Below are 22,072 nucleotides of genomic sequence, written 5' to 3'. Positions count from 1 at the left end.
TTATTGGGGGCAACTTGTCTCGTTATAGGAGAATTTCTTTTGCATTTGCTCTTCTTTCAGTGCGTGCCCCTCCAACTTCACTTCCCACCCACACTGGAAGCGAGATCAGAGAGTTTCACTCCTTCAAGTCTAAAAACCACCAGTCTCTCTTTCCCCGCTTCTCCCTCCTTTTGGTAAAAGGCTCCTGGTGTCTTTCCCTTTCACCTTAATTGGAAGGAATGTCCCCTGACCCCCTGGTTCCCGCTTTCCCATCACCACCCTCCTTCCAGTGACCTGCTCCTGTAGCAAATGCCTCACATGTCTAGGGTTGGGAAATATCCTACGGATCAAAAGGGAAGTATATGTGTGGGGGGGGCGGGCGGGGAGGAAATTAGGACAATAGGGTCTGGGGGCGCCAGTCGGTCTGTCCCAGAGCATTGCAAAAACCTCACCCGGACAGCTCAGCTCCTGAATCTCTCTCTCCTCTTCCCCAACACTAGCGGGGTTTGCATCCAAGCAGCTGTGAATTACACTTACTGCTGGGGATGGTTTTCTGTTTGTTGTTTTTACCCCAGATAGACAATAATCCACACAAGTTACTGGATCCTCCTTTGCTAGCAGGGCTGCACTTAAAGGCGCTTGGGTTTGGGACCCCCCCCTTCCCCTCTGTGGCTCGGATCGCTCTGCACAAAGACCAGAGGAAAGCAGCGGCAGATCCTCAGCTGGTGTGAATTGACATTGACTTCAGCTCTGACCATTCCCACCATCTGAGGAGCTGCCCCCAAAGGTGTTTCTCAGCTACACCTAGCACGTGTGACACGGGTCCGGGACTATCTCCGCCCAGGACTGGCTCTACAGTTTTCGCCGCCCCAAGCAGCGCACCGAATTGCCGCTCTTGGGCTGCGGGGGCAGTCCGTGTGCCCTTAGGGCGGCAGGTGCGTTTCCGCGGTGGCAATTCGGTGCACTGCTGGGGGCAAAACAACAGAGATTGCCGCCCCTTGAAAATTGCCGCCCCAGGCACCAGCTTGGAATGCTGGTGCCTGGAGCAGGCCCTGGCTACAAGCAGATGAAAGGGAAAACACGCATCTAGCAAGATTTGGTCCAAGGCTTTGTTAAGATGGCCCTTCTCACCCACAGTCTTCCAGCAAGATGGTGACTGACCCTTTCCTTGGTTAGGATAGCTACCAGAGGCTCAGAGGTGCTGGTGCCTTTGTCTTCATGGGTGAAAGAGAGAGAGAGAGCTCGGTGTATTATGCCCCTTTCTTTTGTAGTCTAGTGAATCTTTGAAGTGGATTCTTCGGAAGATGACCTCTCAAAGCCAAGTTCATTCAAACAGTGAGGAAGGCAACATGGAGTCTGGTGATTAAGGAGGCACCATGCTCTTTCTCCCCACTTGTGTTTGCTAAAATGCAAATTTGATCTGCTGTGCTTCCCCTGCTGTCTTACTGGCCCTGTTTGCTACTTATATGTAAATTGAGGTAAATACACAGTACTTTGTTTAGTACAGATCTGATTAACAACCTTTGGCTATGTAGTGTAGTTGTAGCTATGCAGGGCTGTGTGGTTTTGAACATGTGCTAATAACATCATACAGGGGGATTTAATAACTTTACATATAACGTTGCTATATATATTTAATCATATTATTGACCAGCGAGTTATTAATTTTGAAATGATACCTCACAAGGCGTATTTTGTACAAAGATGATTACAGTAGTCTGTAGGATGTGAATACAGGGATGTTTTCAATCACATGGGAACTTTAACTAGCCTCTAACAAGAAAGAATCCAGGTAGTTCCCCAAGGCCTTATAATCTTGCATCACTTACTGCCGTCCTACCTGATTTACACTGCAAACTTAACATTGCTTTCAAATAAAATATATCCAAAACTATATGCAAGGGTCAATAACAAATGATTAGAAATTGATCTCTTGAATAAGAACAAAGATTTATAATCCCCTAGTAATTTATTTTGACCTTTTGCATATATTTTTTTCAAATTTTATTTGGAGGCAGAGTTCAGCTTGTGTGGGTGATGAGATTGAGTGATGAGAGACTTGTGGTAATGGAGGAAATGACTGGATACTTCAACTGTTCATTTGCAGATTTTGTAACTTAAAAAAAAAGTATTTTTGTGTAGAAAGTATATTTTGAGGGGAGAATTAGCTGGGCTCCTTTGAAACAAATTTTCAACCTTAAATTTTTTTTTGGCATAAGTTTTTGGTTTACAAAATTCCCTGAATTCTTAAAATAAAAAGTGCCAATGTTGTTTAAATTGGGTTGGCATACAAGAATTGCTGGAGGGGACCTTTGCTTGGTCAGGTAATATGTTGCCCATAAAAGCAGGGTGCTGTCCTCTAAATGTTTGCAAATCTGTAGGAGGTATGCTGGTGGAGGGAATTGAACCTTAGTGGAATATGGAGATGTTGGACATTGGAGAGGATTGGAGGCTTTTATCCAGATGGAAAACTTTAAGAAAACTTCTTGTTCCTCTCTCCCTTGTATCCTCAGGTTCCCTGTGCACACACAATATTTTGCTCCTCCCACTTTTCTTAAACGGTGGACCTGGCAGTAAGGGGTTGAAGGCTAAGTTCCCTGTAAGCTGTGTGGCCAAGCAGCAGACTATCAAGGGCCATACAGGCAGAGAGAGAAGTGCCTCTTCCCTTGGCCCCAGCCCTGGAGCTGCTGCGGCTGGGGAGAGGCGCCTCTTCCCCCGGCCCTGGGCTGCTGCAGCGAGAGATGGCTGGGGGGAGTCCTCTCTCCCCGCTGCAGCCCCAGGGCAGTCTGCACCCCAAACCCCTCATCTCTTGCCCTGCCCCAGAGCCCCTCAGCCCCAGCTGGAGCCCTCCCCATCCCCATCCCAACCCTCTGCCTCAGATCTGAGCCCCCTCTGACACCCCAAACCCCTCATCCCCAGCCCCACCCCAGAGCTTGCACTCCCAGCCAGAGCCCTCACCCCCCTCCCATCCCAACCCTCTGCCTCAGCCGTGAGCCCACCCCCACACTCCAAACCTCTCGACCCCACCCCTGCCACACATCAACTCCTTATTGGTGCGCATAACAAAATTCATTCTGCACATGAATGCAAAAAATTAGAAGGAACATTAGTTGAAGGCCTGCCTTAACCCCTTTCCCTCCTCTGCAATTCATGTTGCCTTCAGTCTTAGCCCTATGGAGGGTCTGTCTTCTACCAAGTACAATGCTCACTGCATGCTTTAGTAATTATGAATACACATTGTTGGTGACTTTTTGTCAAAGACTTTTGGTGCCTTCTCTTACCCACACTTGAAGAGTAGGACATTCACCTTGTAATCCTTGATTGTGCTGTTGGGAGATCCTTTTGAAAATGTGACATCCCAAAAGGGATTTCCTCCTATTAAAGAATCATCCTGAAAGGGACTTGATCAGCCTTGACTGGTACAAGGGCCATATTTGTGTAATGCTGTTGAATCACATTCAAAGTTTATATCCAAGTGAAGTCTGTTTTTAATGCACTAGTGATATTGCATACTTCTGTTTACCACATTTGGATTTAACTGTCGTACTTTGGTTGGGGCCTTTATTTATACTTGAGTAGATAGGAATATATTCAAGACATTTAAACAGAAGAACAGTCTGTTTATACTATAAAATACATTTTAATGCAATAATAATGTAAGCAGAGTCAGAATGAGCTCTACCCTGACATCTGATGGTGAGCTGTGGAAAAGGACTTCAGAGGCTGATTGCATTTGCCTGGGCACACTCACCCTGTCTAGCGAGATGGGTTTGCTTACCCAAATGGTCACTTTGGCTGCTGTAGGATCCCCAGCCTCTCTCAATTCACTGGGCTTTGGAACCCATGTCCCTTGCCTAGCGAGTGCTACTTAGTTGAGGGCGAGTCCCTCTGTCATAAAATGCCAAGTACAGTTCTACTGTCCTTGATTCACATAACCAGGATAACAACACTTTATTATTCCTGCGCCAATAACAAAGAGACTGGGGATCCCACAGCAGCCAAAGTGACTATTTGGGCAAGCAGTCCCATCATGCTAGGCGGAGTGGGTGTGCCCAGGCAAATGAGATCAGCCACTGAGGTCCTTTTCCACAGCTCACCTCCAGATGTTAGGGTAGAGCTCATTCGGACTCTGCTTACAATAATACAAATAGCTTATTATTAAACTTTTGATTTTGGAAACAAAAGTAAGACTAATTAAAAATTAAAGAGTTTTTCTTCCACATTGTTTTAGGGAATGGAGTCATGGTATCAACTTCCAGCAGAAATGGATGTCAGCCATCTAGCGACAACATCAGGGATGAGGCTGGGCCTGACTGGTGGTGGAAATGACTTGACAGAGTTCCCTACTCTGGAGGAAGGCTTGTTGACTCCGACAGAAGAGCTTGGAAGGCGGCATACAGGCGACATGGCACACACTCCGCTATTGGGTATGTTGAATAATCATTTAACAAGATAAGCTTAGTTGCTTACTGAGCATTCACAGTCCTTAGCATGGATTTAATTTATTACAGTTCTGATCAATGGTTTTTCAAAACACGTCCTATGTAGTTTTGTAGTCAAGGTCCGTCTTTGGAATGAGGAACCTGACCACTTGTATCTTACTTTTAGCTAGAGAACCTGTTTTCTTTAGTGTTTGAGCAAAGTTCCAGTCTTGGTAACTATAATTAGAAAGGCAGGAATAGTATAGTTCAGTGAACTCAAAGTTGGGGGTTCCTGACTAGATGATATAATGGTTCCTGCAAGCCTTAAAAACGTATGAGTTGTAATCCTGCTTCTGCAAGCGGCTTGCACTGTGACGTTGGGCAAGTCACTTAATCTCTTTGCCTCACTGTCTCCACTTGCAAAGGGGGAGTAATACTTAGCAAAGTTGAAGATGAAGTAGTCCAGTTTGTATAGTGTTTTGATAACGTAAACCACTAAGTGATAAGTGTATATAATCACCTATGTAAAAAATCCTTCTCTTCTGAAGTGGATATAGTATTCTTCATTTTCTCTGAAGCTGTCGTGCAGTGTTGTAATACGTTTCGCTGGTGGGAAAAATAATCTCCATGTATAGTTTGTAAAGTGTTTTTGAAACTTTTGCTGAAAGGTGCTGTATAAACATAGGTCGTTATCATGCTTCAGCAAGGTCAATGACTTAATGTTGCACAAGAATTTTATTTTCAGTTATAAAAGTCATCTGAATAATACTTATTTCTGAAGAATTTTAGCTAGAAATACCTTATCATGGTAAGACTTACTCAAATCTTTTTATTTGAATATATTTTTCAATTATATGAGATTCCTCTTGGATTTACAGTGAAAGCTTTGTTATCCGGCATGTTAGGGGAATGGGGAGTGCCAGTAAGTCAAAAATTCCAGTTAACTAAGAGGGAGGGAGTTTGAGTGTGGGAGGGGGCTTGGGGCAGGGGGTTGGGGCGTGGGAGGGGTTTTGGAGTGCTGGATCCAGGCAGCACTCACCTCTAGTGACCAAGGCATATCCTATTGCTAGTAACTCAGTCAGTGCACGCATGCAATCAGAGAGGCTACTATGGTAGAAGAATGCATTCAAATGAATTACTTAAATGAATTAAACCTGTTTAGGGGGCAGCGTCCCATCAGAAATCATGCGGTGATTATGAAGGATGTAAAGGAGTTCATTCAATGAAAAAAATATATTGTGCTAGTGGGTAGAGGGACATTTATCATGATTGGGTGATGTTAAAAGAATCCACTTTTGTGATATTCCAAGGATCTAAAAGTGCTTAGTTCAGTAAAATTAGCTCTCATGGGGCAAACTCAGCCTGCCCTTGCATACACGGAGAGGTTGTCTACACTGAGAAAATGCATCATCTTAGACTATGACCTTGAGGAGCGGTGGTAAATAATGCAATGATGAACACAACTTAGCACTCATTGTCAACAAGTACAGTTTTGTTTAACATTGTATCTGTTGGTCTTGCTTAACTGTAGAGTACAGAGCTCAATTTTGATGTGATATTGAGGACTCTAGAGGTACTTTAGGAAGCAGAGAATGAAAAACTGTATAGAGGATGATCCAGTACACGTTAAGCGGTAGCTCAACACACAAGCTTGAATTTTCTAAATTGTTTTATTAGGGGGAAATATTGGTTCTAACAACATTGGCTTTCTCTTTTTTAAAAGTATTTTGAATCTGTAACTCTGCTTTGCAGCTTCCTTTTAAATTCCATATTGAAATTTGTATTGAGATCACTGGATCTACATATAGAACAAAGTGACAAAGCCAAGAAAGTTCTGTTTTGTTTTTGCCTTTCTCTTTAATCTTCCATGAACAGCAATTTTAATTATGGCATTCAGATTTGTCAGTAGACTGTAAGATAAAGTAGCATGCCCATGTTTGCTTGCTCGGTAAATTCAACTGTGAGAAGGCTTTTGACCTTTAGAGTGACAGCAGGAAGAATTACTGTTTTGACACAAGATGCTCAAAGAGTGTTGCGCTGACGTCACTTGCTGCTTTGAGCATCATGCACCTGCTTTTCTGCCCACAAAGCCTAGGGTACATCTTGGTGTAATGATCCCTTAAGTCATCATAAGCAGCCAGAATATGATAGTGATGATCTTTCTGTTCCTGATGTAAGTAAGTGATCAAAAATGTGATGTTTCAGACAGCATAAAATTAGAAAACCTTAAAAAATGCTGAGGGGAGAGGAAGGTGCATTTTCTAAAACTGATAGGGCTGTATTTGTGTAAGGAATTAGTTCTGTATCCTTAAACCCTTAGAACACTGGCTTAAAGCAACATTTGGGGAGTGTTTAGCTGGCCAGCTTCCTTGGTTTCCAGTTAGCCTCTAGGGGGCAGTATATTGAGGAAGGAAGGGTTCGGGCTGCTGGAAGATGGGTCTAAGATCGGTCTAGAGTAAATTTAACTGGCTCCTCTTCCTTTTTGCTGAGAATTTCTCCTTCCTTTGCCACTTGTTCTCCAGCTTCCCTCCCTGACCCACTCAGTTGTTTGCTGCTGGTCACTGACCGCTGCCACCACTCCCCTAAGACTGGACACCTAGGGGGGAAATGGGACGCATTGGTCAATCAGCCCAGGAAAGAACTGACATGGAGTGAAGAGTCACTCCAGGCCAGTAGCTCAGAGTTGGCAGATTGTGTGTGTGTGTGGGGGAGAGGCAGGAGGCAGAGAGAGCGAGAGAGAGGGAAGTTGAGGATTTAGAGGTAGGGAGAACAAGACAGAGTTTACTCCTCTGTTTAAAACAACTGTTTAGATAGAGTAGTTCATTTTCTCCACTGCCGATCTCTTGCTCCTCTCATAATAATAAATGGAGATGCCTCAAGGTAAAGCCAATTTAAAGAAAATGAAAGGTTATTCCTGTTGGTAGAGTTAATAATTGGTCACAATAACTGTAAAGCCAGGGAAACAAACATGTACAGTGTGATGCTTTGGGACATTTCTGGTGTTCCCCACACACTGATCCTCTGCTGTCATTACATGCCCTTTGCCGTTTTCCACTGCCATTTATTCCAAATCACCTCCCCCTTCTCACATACTTGTCTTGCTTTCTTTCATGCTGCCTTTTACACCTGGCATTCTATGCTATCAAAGAGCCCCAAGCACATACCCACTGTACTTCTAAATGCTATCTCAAAAACTCCTACATTCACACACAGCAAACCATGGTAGAAAAATTGGTATTTCCTAACATTATACTGAAAATTAGGGTGAGAGAGAGAACGGAGGGGGTAGGGGACAGAACTTTGCTCTGAGGCATGGACTGAGGTGTTCAGTGTCTTGTACCATTGTAGAGACAGCTGCAGAGAGAGAATGAATTCTTTGAAATTGCTTTGTGATCACATTATTATTCTGGCTGATGGGAGGAATGACCCATATTCCGGGCCGCCTTTGGTCTATGATTTTGTGGCTGTGGAATTATGTCAGTCCGTGTAATAATTTCCCCACTGCATAATGGAGCCACGCTCGCTTCCACTTCCTCCGTCCCCAAAATTGAAATCCCTGCATCAATTCTAAAATGTATTGTGATGGATTGTAACCCCCAGGATGCAGTCTGGGAGCTGGGGGAACTACTGTGGGCTGTAACCCTCCAGCTGGGCTGCCCCTTTTCTCACACTGCTGGAGACTGAGCCAGCCTCACCATGCCCTTTTATCATAAGAACATAAGAACGGCCATACTGGGTCAGACCAAAGGTCCATCTAGCCAAGTATCCTGTCTTCCGACTGGCCAATGCCAGATGCCCCAGAGGGAATGAACAGAACAGGTACTCATCAAACACCCTATACCGAAAACCCACCGACCGCTATGCCTACCTTCATGCCTCCAGCTTCCATCCTGTACACACCACATGATCCATCGTCTACAGCCAAGCGCTGAGATATAACCGCATTTGCTCCAACTCCTCAGACAGAGACCAACACCTACAAGATCTTCACCAAGCATTCTCAAAGCTACAATACCCACATGAGGAAATAAGGAAACAAATCAACAGAGCCAAACATGTACCCAGAAGCCTCCTGCTGCAAGACAAGCCCAAGAAAGAAACCAACAGAACTCCACTGGCCATCACCTACAGTCCTCAGCTAAAACCTCTCCAACGCATCATCAGTGATCTACAGCCCTGTCATAAACAGATAGCTAAGGGTTAATGTCTTTTTCACCTGAAGCACCTGACCAGAGGACCAATCAGGAAACCGGATTTTTTCAACTCTGGGTGGAGGGAAGTTTGTGTCTGAGTCTTTGTTTTCTGTCTGCCTGCTTTCTCTGAGCTTTGGAGAAGTATTTCTGCTTTCTAATCTTCTGTTTCCAAGTTGTGAGTACCAAGAGTTTGTTTCTTTTGTATTTACATGAATATAGGGCTGGAGTGCTTTGATTTGTATTCTTTTTGAATAAGGCTGTTTATTCAATATTCTTTTAAGCAATTGACCCTGTATTTGTCACCTTAATACAGAGAGACCATTTGTATGTATTTTTCTTTCTTTCTTATATAAAGCTTTCTTTGAAGACCTGTTGAAGTTTTCTTTACTGGGAAATTTCAGGGAAATTGAGTCTGTACTCACCAGGGAATTGGTGGGAGGAAGAAGTCAGAGGGAAGTGTTTTTTTTGTTCCAGGACTGGAAGTAGAGGGGGTGGAATCCCTCTGTTTAGATTCATGGAGGTTGCTTCTGTGTATCTCTCCAGGAGCACCTGGAGGGGGGAAGGGAAAAAGGATTATTTCCCTTTGTTGTGAGACTCAAGGGATTTGGGTCTTGGGGTCCCCAGGGAAGGTTTTTCAGGGGGACCAGAGTGCCCCAAAACACTCTAATTTTTTGGGTGGTGGCAGCAGTACCAACTCCAAGCTGGTAACTGAGCTTGGAGGTTTTCATGCTAACCCCCATATTTTGGACGCTAAGGTCCAAATCTGGGACTAAAGTTATGACAAGCCCATCCTGGACAACGACCCTCGCTTTCACAGGCCTTGGGAGGCAGGCCAGTCCTCGCCCACAGACAACCCGCCAACCTTAAGCATATTCTCACCAACAACCACACACCGCACCATAGTAACTCTAACTCAGGAACCAATACATGCAACAAACCTTGATGCCAACTCTGTTCTCACATTTACACTAGTGACACTATCACAGGACCTAACCAGATCAGCCACGACATCACCGGTTCATTCACCTGCACGTCCACCAATGTAATATACGCCATCATGTGCCAGCAGTGCCGCTCTGCTATGTACATTGGCCAAACTGGACAATCTCTACGTAAGAGGATTAATGGACACAAGTCAGATATTAGGAATGGCAATATACAAAAACCCTGTAGGAAAACACTTCAGCCTCCCTGGACACACAATAACAGATTTAAAGGTAGACATCCTGCAGCAAAAAAACGTCAGGACCAGACTCCAGAGAGAAACTACTGAACTTCAGTTCATTTGCAAATTTGACACCATCAGCTCAGGGTTAAACAAAGACTGTGAATGGCTAGCCAACTACAAAAGCAGTTTCTCCTCCCTTGGTTTTCATACCTCAGCTGCTAGAAGAGGGCCTCATCCTCCCTGACTGAACTGACCTAGTTATCTCCAGACTGATTCTGGCCTGCATATTTATACCTTCCTCTGGAAATTTCCACCACATGTGTCTGATGAAGTGAGTATTCACACACGAAAGCTTATGCTCCAATACGTCTGTTAGTCTATAATGTGCCACAGGACTCTTTGTTGCTTTTTACAAACCCAGGCTAACATGGCTACCCCTCTGATAGGAAATCATCAAGTGATCCATCCTCTGTCACCCATTCCCAGCTTCTGGCAAAAAAACCAACACTACAGCAGGTGGCGCCACACACCCAACTGAGCTACCTGAGTGCTTTACCTAAGCCACTCAAAGACAGCCAGCCAATTTCCCAGCTCCCCAGGTTTGCACAACCCAGAATTATACTGTCTTACACTGCACAGGAATCTGGACAATGTAAGATCATTAATATAGTTCACCTTCCCCTCTCTGAGAAAGATACGCACAGCAAGCTTGTGTTAACCAAGCTGAGATTTTCCCAGACATTTCACTCAAAATACACTGGTTAAGATAAAGCATAAAACAAGTTTAACAACTACAGAAAGATAGATTTTAAGTGATGATACGTGATAGCAAACAGATCAAAGCAGATTATCTAGCAAATAAACAAAACTGCAAACTAAGCCTAAAATACTAGATAGGATTTGAATCAGTAATCTCTCATCCTGACTGATGATACAAGCATCAGCCTGACTGATGATACAATCAGGTTCGTAATGTTTTTATTTTTTGTTTTTTTTTTCCAGGTGGATTTTTATAATTTAATACTTTGGAAATGCCAGAGGTCTGCTCACCTATCGTAATATTAGATGGTCGATATTACCTGTATCAAAGTGGGTGTGTGCTTGTAAAAGGCCCCTGCTGATATACTGTATAAATAAGTAATCTTTGTGAAATTTCTGTTTTGCTTCTTGTGATATAAAACATCCATACCTACTTTTGTTGATAATTAATGAAAAATAATTTATAAGTGCAATGTGTTTTTTCATACTGGGTAAACTGACCCTTGGCATATCATGTAAAGCAAGGAACTGTGCCAGAGAAATCAACACTTACTGCTACAGAGTATAACCGTGCTTGGCACAGTAACAGATGTTAACGCTAGCACATTCTGTGGGCTCTGATTATTTTATGCTATTACACAGAGGTTCAGAGATCCCATTTCTTGTACAAAGGGATCAAGATGCAAATAAGTCTAAAACTCAACATCATAAAGGTTAGAGATGGAGAAGATCTATTAGGTCAATTGGCTTTAAATACAAGTAGAGAGACAACTAACCCAGATAGCACTCTATGGCCAGATGTGTTCTGATTGAGAGGGGAAGGGAAACCAGCAGTCTAGTAAGTCCATCTAAAAATATGTGATTTGGTACTATTTTTTATAAACTCACTATTGTGTTAGTCCAAAGAGTTGCCTTTACTCATGGTGATGTCTACATGGCAGGTGGGAGGTGTGATTCACAGCCCGGGTAGACAGACTTGTGGTAGCTCAGCTAGAGCTAGTGCACTAAAAACAGTGTGGATATTGCAGCGCTGGCAGTGACTCATGCTAGCTGCCCAAGCTCCGACCTAGGTAGCTAGTCTGAACTCCTGTCAGTGGCATAACCTCCATGCTGCTGTTTTTAGGACATTGGTTTGAGTTGAGCTAGCACAAGTCTGTCTACCTATGTTGAGAATCACACTTCCCAGCTGCTGTGGAAACATAGCCTCAGTGGCCCTCTTCCCATTAAATCAATATTGGGGTAACTGGACTGCTGTAGCTGCTGCCTCTATTTAACATTTATAATTTATTTTCAGTAGCTGCTTTGATGTACTAGGTACTTTCCAAACACTTAAGGGATGATCTTTACAGAGCTCATAATCTAAGGACAGACAGGGATTAGGGAAAGGGGAATAAATGGTAATTTACATACAACTCAACTCAGTCCGCTAAGTGGTATGGCATAAGTGGATATTTTAAAATGATTCAAATGTGGATTGTACAGAGTCTTTGTAGATAAGCTCAGGGAATTCATACATACCATGGGGCTTCCTGGACATAATTATATGAGAAGCTGGCAAATGGGTGGACAAGGCTGGGGAGTGTTGGAGCTGAGATGATGGGGGAAACATGAAGCTTGACAATGGAGGACAAATAGGAGGAGTCAAAATATATAGCACTTTGAACTTGGTGACAAAAAGCTTAAATTTGATGCAAGAGTGGACTGGTACCAGTAGAATGAGTCAGATGGGAGTGACCATATAGTCAAATCAACAGTCAAGGAAGATGACTTTTTGAATGAGGTATACAGTCTGGGTCCACACATGATCATTGACAATCCCATGGCACTTTTACAATTGTAAGGGCATTAGCTTTGCTGTCTGAGCCAAATTCCAGTATGAGTAATTATACTCTTCTCTAATTAATTCCCCCTGCAGTTGTAGCCATGGTTTACTTTCCTTTCCAAAAATGTATTATTGTGATGGTGTGCTCTGTCAAGCCAGAGTTTCTCCAGAAGTGGGTGCATATTAGTTTTGGGTGAGTGATCTGATCCTTTGGTGTGCAATATGTACAGCATTTTGAAATCTTTCAAATTGAAGACTGTATCAATATAAGTTTAAATATTGTTTGTCAAACTCGGTATTTTCTTGTAATTTAGGTCCTAAAACAGAGACATGGGTGCTATTTTTCTGCAGGTTAGTGGGATCTTGACTGTCCTGTGTTGCTCAGTAAAGCAAAGCATCAGCCTTCCATAGGGACTGATCTGGTAAAGTGCTGAGCCCTAATTGAGGGGGCTTGGCAATTAGCTGAATTGGACCTTTGACCAGATTATTGAAGCTGCATTGACAATTGGGCATGCTGGGTGGGTAGGTAGATTGATTTATGAGTACTTTTCTAGCTCTGCTTTCTAAGATTCTAAACATCTGATTTCTGAAATTCCATCATCTACATAGCTGGATGTCTGTATAAAGAATCATAATGTGATCTTCCATACCAACTTCTTTGAAATGTGTATTATTTCTTTGTGATTCACCTACTTCAGTCACTAGAATTGCTGGATTTATGTAATTTTTTACCATAATTGGCATTTTTTAGCCTTGCAATCTATGCCAGATGGCAGGGCAGTTGGTTTAGTAAGGGGTTGCTTAGCAAGCCATGACTATTGCATTATTACCACATCATCGTGATATTTTTACTCTTAACAGAAATTCAGGATAGTCGCTTCTCTCCCTGTCTCCCACTGCTGATGACGTATTCAGCGCAAGGTCAGAAGTTTTTGGACGATACCCTGTGTCAGCAAACTGAGCTGGATTTTGCTCCTCTAAGGTTGGTTGAAGTTATTGTGTGTTGTTTGAATTCTCTGCATTATATGTTCTCTGTGTGCCTGTGATTCAAAGAATTTCCAGGTACAGTAGAATCTACTTATTAGCAACCCCTCTGTTGCTAGCAAAAAGATGCCATTATCTGGAGATTGCCAATAAGTGAAAGGCAGGTTTGTGAGGTTGCAGCTGGGGAAGGAAGTGCTGGGCTGTGCCATCCCTGCCTACTAGCCAATGGTAGGGTAAGAGGCTGCAGCCCAGATGTTAGGGCTTTCTACAGGAAGTGGGGGTGCTAAGGACCCCACAGAGCAGGGGTGCCATTTCAGATTTTTTTGGGGGGATGAGGGGGAGAGGCAACTTTAACTGTGATTCCAGGGGCTATTTAGGCACCTGAAAACTCTCATGTTTTTGCAGATAACAACTTAGAAATGATCTCACAGGAGAGCTGTATCTAATTCCTATATAAAGAACATTAAATAAATATTAGACTCTAATACTAACATGTTCTGACATCTTGTGTGAACTCACTTAAGGGACATTGATTAGGTTTAAAATTTTAATGTATATTCTTACTTTGTTACTAACTCTTGAATACAACCATTGTAGAAAAATCTAGCTTACTTTCTATCACTTTTTTGCAGTTCACCAAGTTTGGAATAGATCATTTAATTTTTGGAAACATTCTACTAGGGCAAGGCCCCATGAGTTTAAATTGCACCTAGCAGGGGTATTACCCTACTACAAATAATAGACTAGAAACAGGAGTGAAACTGACACTTTCAACTCACTTTTACACTATTGCGAATCCCAAATATTAAAAAATCATGAATCAGGCTCACCAAAAATCATGAGATTGGCTTTAAAATCATCATATTATGTAAAAATAATAGATTTGGTGTTATTTTTATTTGCCTGCTGCTTTTTGAGCCTTTTGGGTGCACTGGGGTCACATTTTTGAAGCTTTCTCCACAGTCATGAGGGCTAGAAACTTCATTTTTCTTACAAATAGTGGCTGAAATCATCACATATCCACTTGACTTTATGGTAAATAGTAATGATCATGAAACATGTAACAAAATCATGAGAGGTGGCAACACTACTTTCACTTCAGTTTAAAGGTTAGTTACTTTCCGGAAGGCTCTTAAACACAACACTACAGTGATTTAGTTGCAGTTCTCACAGGAGAATATTTAAAACCAAACCCCAAGAAAATTCCATGTTTTAAAGTTGAGAAAAAAATTGAGACTTCTGAGATATGTCAAGGCCACTGCAGGCAGGAAAATAAAATAAATAGGCACAGATCTTCTGGGTGGTTCTTCCTCTGAAATAAAGTTAGATGGTCACATCTTCTAGTTCTTAAGTAAAATTTCAATTGCCATCAGCGCCACCACTCACAGATATTAACATCAAGGAGAACATGTGATAACGTGGTCAATAACTATACACTTCAAACTTAAATATTTGAGCCATCTTATCCAGAGTTACACATCCTATACACACTGACCCAGAGACTACATTTTCTGGCATATTCTGAACAGTGCTGAGCACACAGATGGTGCCCAGTGAATAATACAAATCATGACAATAATCGTCAACTTTATGGACTGTGAATGCAATTTCTGTTCTTTGTTCTGGAATTGGCCTGGATACAGCTGAAAACTTAAGAATTTGAGGCATACACATATCTGATCCTCATACAACACTTGCTCATTCCTTTCTTTTCTTGAACCTAGAACAAAAAATGACAAAACAAAATAGTTTTCAGTTAAAATCTAAAATTGCACAGCATGCATTGCTCTACAACCCAGCATGGGGCAGAACCTTCCCCCCGTTGACAGTTAAGTTCTTTCCTCTCATCTGACTCTCATTCTCTGTCTTTTCTTCATCCTTCCTATCCGCTGTGCTGCTTTTCATGTGGTCAACCATGCCATCCTCCCCAATTGCCTGAGACCAGTTGCTGGAGTCTCAGAGAACTATCCTTCTTGCTTTCACTCCCATCTATCAGAGTTCTCTTTTTTTGCAGCATGCAGCAGAGAGAGAGGCTGGTCCAGTGGATAGGGAGTTAGCCCTGAGATACCTGGGTTCTAATCCCCCCATGGACTTCCTGTATGACCTCAGGCCAGTGCGCTATGGACAGAGTTTCAAAGATTTTTAGGAACCCAAAGATGCAACTAGGCATCTGTGGGGTTTTTAAAGCGCTTAACCCGCTAGGCGCTTTTGAAAATCCCACTAGGTGCCTAAATACCTATGAAAATCTGTCTTTTTGTCAATGTGCCTCAGTGCCCCATCTGTACAATGGTAATAACAGCACTACTCTACCTCACTGAGGGGTTGTGATGTGAGGCTCTCAGATACTATAATGATGGGGCCACATAAGTACCACAGATAGAGTGGGAACTTCTCTATACCACTTCTGGCCCCTTCTTTTCACCTATGCCCCTCACATCTCCCTCTTTTCTTAATGTAAACTTGGCTCAGAGGGCTTGGCTGTATTTCTTCTGAGTCCCCTGCAGACTCGGGGTGGCAACACCCCACAGCCCCTGCAGTGGGATTCCTAACGACTTCCAGATCTTTAATTACCAGCCCTTTCTCGTCTTAATCACCCTGTCTCTGTTTGGCTTCCTGTCCCAGGCGCACAGGCTGGGAGAAGCACCTCTCTGCAGAGCTCACATTCCACACTAACGCTGTGCAGTTAAGAGCTCTGCCTGGGAGCACACCCTATATGAAACTCAGAGGTGGGCAGGAGCACCCCCATATTCCGCCCTAAATAGTGCCTCTGCCACAGAACTACCTGGTACCTCTCCCTGCACTCTCCAGGGATTGGGAGTCAGCATGACCCAGTGCTTCCTTCCCTATGTACAGTCCTTCATCAGGGTGCAACCTGGAGAGGGCAGAGAGAGATCCTGTGCAACTCTGGCACATGGGCTGCAGCCCCACTTCCACCATTGTCCTGCCCACAGCATCTCCTTGCAGCCCACATCTCCTTACCTCCTGTGCAGTCCTGTGCACAGGCTGGTTTGCAGGGCTGCAGCACCAGAAGGAAGCTCCGGGAGGTGCTGAGCACTAGTTGCGGGCAAGTTTGTGGAACTGCAGGCCAGGGAGACACATCCCAGTGTTTCTTTCGCTGGGTGCAGCCTTGCAAATCTGCCTATAGTTTGGGGCCTATAGTTTCTTCCACAAAGTGTTGTTAATAAACACATGCTGTTGCCAATAACTGAATCCCATGAACATTAAAGTCAATGGGACAGGACTAGTTCCTTGCAAAATGTTGCTATTAACCAGAAGTTGTTAGTATCCAGGTTGCTATTAAGTAGAATTTGCTGCAGATAGTTTGTATTAATGGCATAATGAATTAAAGTGATTACATTAGTAGGTGGACAGGACAGAAATTGGATAAAAGCTGATTAAATATCCTTAAGTTTTTCTTTGAGTGGTTGTTCATATCGATTCCAATCACGTGTGTGCGTGCATGTGCATGTTGGCTGGAAGATCTTTCCCTTAGCAGTATCTGTCGGATTGGCCAGGGTGCCCCCTGGAGCGGCGCCCTCATGGCGCCTAATATATAGCCCTGCCAACCCACCACCCCTTCAGTTCCTTCTTACCACCAGTGACAATGGCTGGAACTTCCCTTGGCTCTTGCTCAGCAAGTTCTCTTCGCTTTTCTGTGTCTATAGTTCTCAGTTAGTTTGTAGTACCAGTTAAAAGGTTAGTACAGTATAGTTGTTGGGGTTTTATTCCCTGCCTCTTCGGCCCAGCGCCGTGGCATGCCATGGTCCCTGGGTTTTAAGAATTGCGTGGCTTGTGCCAAGCGCATGCCTAAGAGTGACCTGCACTCATCGTGTCTTAGGTGCCTGGGGAAGACCCATTAGAAAGATCGCTGTAAGATCTGCCGCGAGTTCCGCCCAGGAACACGTAAAGAATGGCAACAGCGCCTGAAGGTGATCCTCATGGAGGCAGCTTTGTGCCCTCAGTCCGATTCGGGCTCGAGAGACCTGACTCTGTTGGTGTCGTCCTTGATGCGGAGCGCCACGGCGCCATCTACATCTTCGGCGCCAAAGAAGGACACCAGAGGCGCCTGGCACTGCCATGGCTCCTTTTGGCACCTGTCAGACAGTAGGTACCGCTCCCATTCGCCAGTGCCTCAAAAGAAGAGAAAGCTGGATGACCGCTCTGCTCCGGCTAAACCTTGAGAAGTGAAACCCCAGGTGGGCCACTCCTTGGCATCTCCTTCCAGATCGACTCCTGCCCGGGTGAGGTAGTTGAGTCCAGCCCTACCTCAATCCCCAGCACTTACTTGGCAACTTCAGCTCCTGTCCATGCCGGAAGCCTATCAAACTGCCAGAGATCTCCTCCACCTGACGGCACTGTTTTCGCCTGCTAGCGAGGAATCCTCCTTGCCGATGGAGCCCCATCCTCCGGTGCATTCCAAAGGGAAGCCTTCGCTCCCCTTCGCCTTGCCCATTGTCTTCTACACCCTCCGATAGAGAGCTTTCCTGCTCCCTGAGCTCTCGATGTTGGAGGCATTGTCCTTGCAATGTTGTCAATATTTAGGTTACATGATACGAGAATCCAGGCATCAAGAAGGAAAAAAGTATGTTGTATCCCAGTGTCACGTGTTACTGTTTCACTACTGGTTAATAACATGTGAGTTTAGACTTTGTGGATTCAGCTGGAATTGATCTTCCAATGAATTTTGAATAACTATTGTATGCCCAGGGGAGTGAAGCTCATAGAAGAATGATTATCAAAAGCAAATAAGGCATCTAATAATTCAGGGTGAAGACAAAAATGTAAGAAATCTGCAGAAGTCCCTTACTATTGCACCCTGGTGTTCATTTCAGGCCTGGCCTATTTTATATCCTTGTTTAAAAAAACATTTGAAATCCTAAATTGGATGATTTTTAAAACAAATACTGTGTAGAGTATTCATTTTTTTAAAGATATGGTTTAAAAAAAGTAGTTATCTTTCCAGACCATTATTTATGGAGATATAGTAATCATTTTTTAATGTAAATTATCCTGTCTTTAAGTATTTAAAATATCTGCTTGATCTATTTGGGTAATACCTTCAGATGTATGTGTTGCTAAATCCTAGTTGTTTGCTCTCATGTAGAAGTCCTACCTTTTAGTTTGTTTCTTTTAGGCAGAAAATGTGGGTGTTGAAAATAAATGTTACCAGAGAAACATTTACTTTTTTTCTTTTTCTTTTTCTTTTTCTTTTCTCTTCCAGAGGAACCCCTGATGTTTCTGATGCTTCTGAGCAGCATGCAAAGCCATTGCAGATCAGTGAATCTGTGCAGTTGGCAGATACCGAAATACCTTCAGACTTAGTCAGTGTCTGCTTCACCCTGTCTGAGCACCCACTTGCAGTCAGCACTGTAGAACCTTGTGATGTCAGCTGCACCAGCTATCTGTCTCAGCACCCCATGTGTTTTTCTGGACAGATACCTGTGGAGAGGAAGGAGAAGGCTGAAGAACAAAATTATAAACTTGATATTAACAATAAGTCTTTCATCCCTAATAGAGATGAAAATGTAACAGACCCAAGTAGAAAAATGCTGCTAAACAAGCCAGAAACACTACAACATCTAGAAGTATTTACTACAAAGGAAGCTACTAGTGGTTTTGTAAATAATGATCCCTTCTTTTTAGACAGCAATGTGCCAGCTCCTCTCCTCCTTGAGCTTCTGGAAAAAGAAATAGGATTATCGAGCCATGGTGGGTTCTCATCTTCAGAAAGCTCTTCATGCAAGAGTATATCAGCTAGGGACCCAGGGAAAAATGAAACATTGCAGCGAGTAGGAAATGTTGAGCTTTCTGACAGGGAGTCAGAAATGTTTATAAGAGAATCACATCAGAAACTGGAAGAAGAAAAGTGTGTTCCTGAGCTTGGCTCCTCCAAGATGTTTTCTGATGTTTCAAGGAGAGACCCTTTTAAAAATTCCAATGCCCCAGATGTGTTTTCTGCAAACCCTTCAGAAATGTTCATGTTGTCCAAGGGACATAGTTCAGATTTGAATGACTCTGGCAGATCGTGGTTCTCTGGTGTTACCATGAAGCCCCGGGGAGCCATTCTAGATGAGCAGCAAAAACAACTGTTTTCTAAAATGTCTGGGAAACAGAAAGAGGAGCCTCTCTGTGCTATGTCCAAAACTAGTGTCAAGGACAGCGCATCTGACCAGCCAGTCACAGCTAGTGTAGAATCTGGTGGAACATGCAGTGAGAAAAATACTGTTGTGGAAATCCCGTCTGGAGTTAACGGAAGTGAATTAACTCTTTCAGACTTCACCATAGAAAGGGGACATAAAAATACAGGCATTTCACCTTTATTTAATCTTCCTGTAGACAATGGTTCATTCTTTGGACAGTTAGCTCAACCAATCTATCAGTCCACCCCAGGGATATATGTAAGCAGAAGTGAGAAGCAGGAAGTACCTGGTAAGCCCCTTCCTATCAGATCAAATCTTCAGGCTTCTCTTACTTGTTTAAATGAAGAAACTTCTAGGAACTCATCTACAAATACACTTGTTTCTTCTGCTGAGAAGCATCATGCATCTCAGAGTGGACAGGAAATTAGCAGTGAAAGTTGTGAGTCTTTAAGAACAATGTATCCTCGTGCTGGAAGAATCCAGTCTCTCCCTACCCTTAATTTCATGGAAAAGGTAGGAGCTTGGAATGTGAACCAGCCGATGGAGAAGATACCTGATACTTTGGCTTTATGTGGCTTGAGTGGAGTTTCTCCAAGGAAGAAAGCCTACAGTGCAATTGCTGATTCCTTAAACCGTATTTTATCAAAGCAGAGCAGCAGCAGTGGTAACCTCAAGAGCAGTTTAGCCTTTGGAGGGACAAGCTCAATGACCAGTTTGCATTCCTGTGATAAAAAGTCAGCACATGCTTCACCACTTGCCAGGTCTAAGTCTGACAATTCAGTACATATAATCGGCAGAGAGACCTCACAGATAAAAGTTGTTCAGGCAACAAACCCAGATGAAGTTGTTCAGCCCACAGAAGAAAAGAGCAGAGTTTCTGGAATGCCTGAAATCAGAAAAAGTAGTGCTCAGTTAGAAGACTCCACAACCTCACAGTTTACAGCTGTTCTTGTCACTACTGGGTCCAGTGGTGGTGGTGATGATGACGACAATAATAGCATAGGTCAAAATTCAGATCAAAATGTCTTCATTTCCAGTGAAAGGGTTGCTCAACTTCTCAGAGAGGATGAATGCTCTCCAAGTGATGGGCAAGAGAAACACAATGGTCTTGAAAATAATACCAGACAGTCACGCGATCCAGAACTCTCTACTAGCCAGATCAGTATGGATCATTTCAATGACATTTCTCCAGATAGCTTAAACCTCCTGGCTAGTTCACAGGCAAGTAGCCATGTTGACTTGACCGCTGCAAGCTCCTCTTTAATAGTTGCCAGGGATTTTTTCACCAGTTTAGATGGGGATAATGTCATTCCTTTGTGGGCTCCTGCTTTGAAAACTCCAGATAAAAAAGAGATAAATATTGAAGAAAGAATACCGGTAAGAGATTGCTTGTAATTTTGCCACTTCTCTTTAGGTTTAATCATAGGATGACTGAGCAGCCTCAACTTATGTTAAAAGCAATAGAAATTGAAGGTGCTTGGAACATCTCAAGAAAGGGCGCATTGTATGGAGAGACTGATGTAGTTATAGAAGCTTTTATTATCCCGTGTGTGGTAAGAATATTTGGTGCCACAGTTACAGACTTCTTCAGCTTAGATCTTAGCTAATATGATGAAGATTCTAAATAAGGTAACTGAACCAAGTAATTTTAAAGGGCTCCTTCACTGAAGATACCTTTAAAATATATACTGCTAAAATCTTCTAAACCCACTTTCGGCTACACTGTTTTCTTATACTCTTTCTGCAGTCAGGGTAAAATGTATTACTGACGAAGATGGCCATGGCACCATTGAAATAGAGTTGTGCCTGTTAATGGCAGTAGTGAATTTGTCCCATAATGTTGAATTAGTATTTTAATTACTCATTGTTGATATGGAAGTAGTACACTTTTAGGATGTATTTCAAGACAGTGGAAATGCCTGGGCAATGGGTTTAGAGTGAATGTTCCATGCGTAGAGGGTAACATGAAGGCAGGAGTGGGAAAAGGATATGTATGGCATGTAAAGACTTGTGACAGTGTCTGAATGTAGAAGGTAAGGATAAAAGCAAAAGGAGACAAGGTCAGTGATCTCGGCTGGGGCTGAGTGAAGCAGAGCTTTGAAATAAAGGACAAGGTGCTAGAATTTTTGTTTGCAGTGCATCGGCAAGCCATTTCTGACCTTCCAGTCTCTTCCATGTAAGCAAACTATGATGTCCCAAATGTCAGGTTTTGATTCCACCACAGACTCTGGGGGGAAGCTAGGCTGCAAGAGAGAACTTTTCACACACCCGCACATCTTCAATAAGAGCAAAAGCAACACAGAAAATTCCTGGCGAAGCAGATGGCTTCTTCTATAAATATTCTTTCCTTTTAAGTTTGCCCCAGTGTAAAAGTCTTAAACAGCTGATGATTAACAAACACATATATAAAAAAAAAGAGAGCCATTCTGCCTACAGTTTCTTACATAAAAACCAATGGGATCTTATTTTGCTAATCCATTCTTTCCTTCCTCTCTTTTCAGAGTGGCTAGATATAGGATGGCTGCCAGATTAGGTGGGAGCCATGTTAACACTTGCCTTTGGTGATAGCTGATGAGTGTTAGTGAAAATTAAATGCAGATGTATGT

General features: G+C 43.1%; 1 protein-coding gene across 6 annotated transcripts in view; it reads left to right on the top strand.

The window, feature by feature from the left end:
- The window catches only part of ALMS1 (ALMS1 centrosome and basal body associated protein), a 146,123-nt gene that overhangs the window by 37,934 nt on the left and 86,117 nt on the right, over nucleotides 1-22,072 (top strand). For 5 of the 6 annotated variants that reach the window (XM_050943274.1, XM_050943276.1, XM_050943273.1 and 2 more), the window contains exons 3-5: nucleotides 4,211-4,406; nucleotides 13,204-13,324; nucleotides 18,548-20,843. In XM_050943274.1, coding sequence (XP_050799231.1) covers nucleotides 4,211-4,406; nucleotides 13,204-13,324; nucleotides 18,548-20,843 — 2,613 coding nt within the window. The remainder of the gene's footprint in view (nucleotides 1-4,210; nucleotides 4,407-13,203; nucleotides 13,325-18,547; nucleotides 20,844-22,072) is intronic. The other variant, XM_050943275.1, reaches the window with a different exon arrangement.

The sequence above is a fragment of the Gopherus flavomarginatus genome, chromosome 3 (assembly GCF_025201925.1).
Source record: "Gopherus flavomarginatus isolate rGopFla2 chromosome 3, rGopFla2.mat.asm, whole genome shotgun sequence".
NCBI lineage: Eukaryota > Metazoa > Chordata > Testudines > Testudinidae > Gopherus > Gopherus flavomarginatus.
Note: the sequence above shows the minus strand (reverse complement) of the source record. Positions and strands in the feature narration are given on the sequence as shown.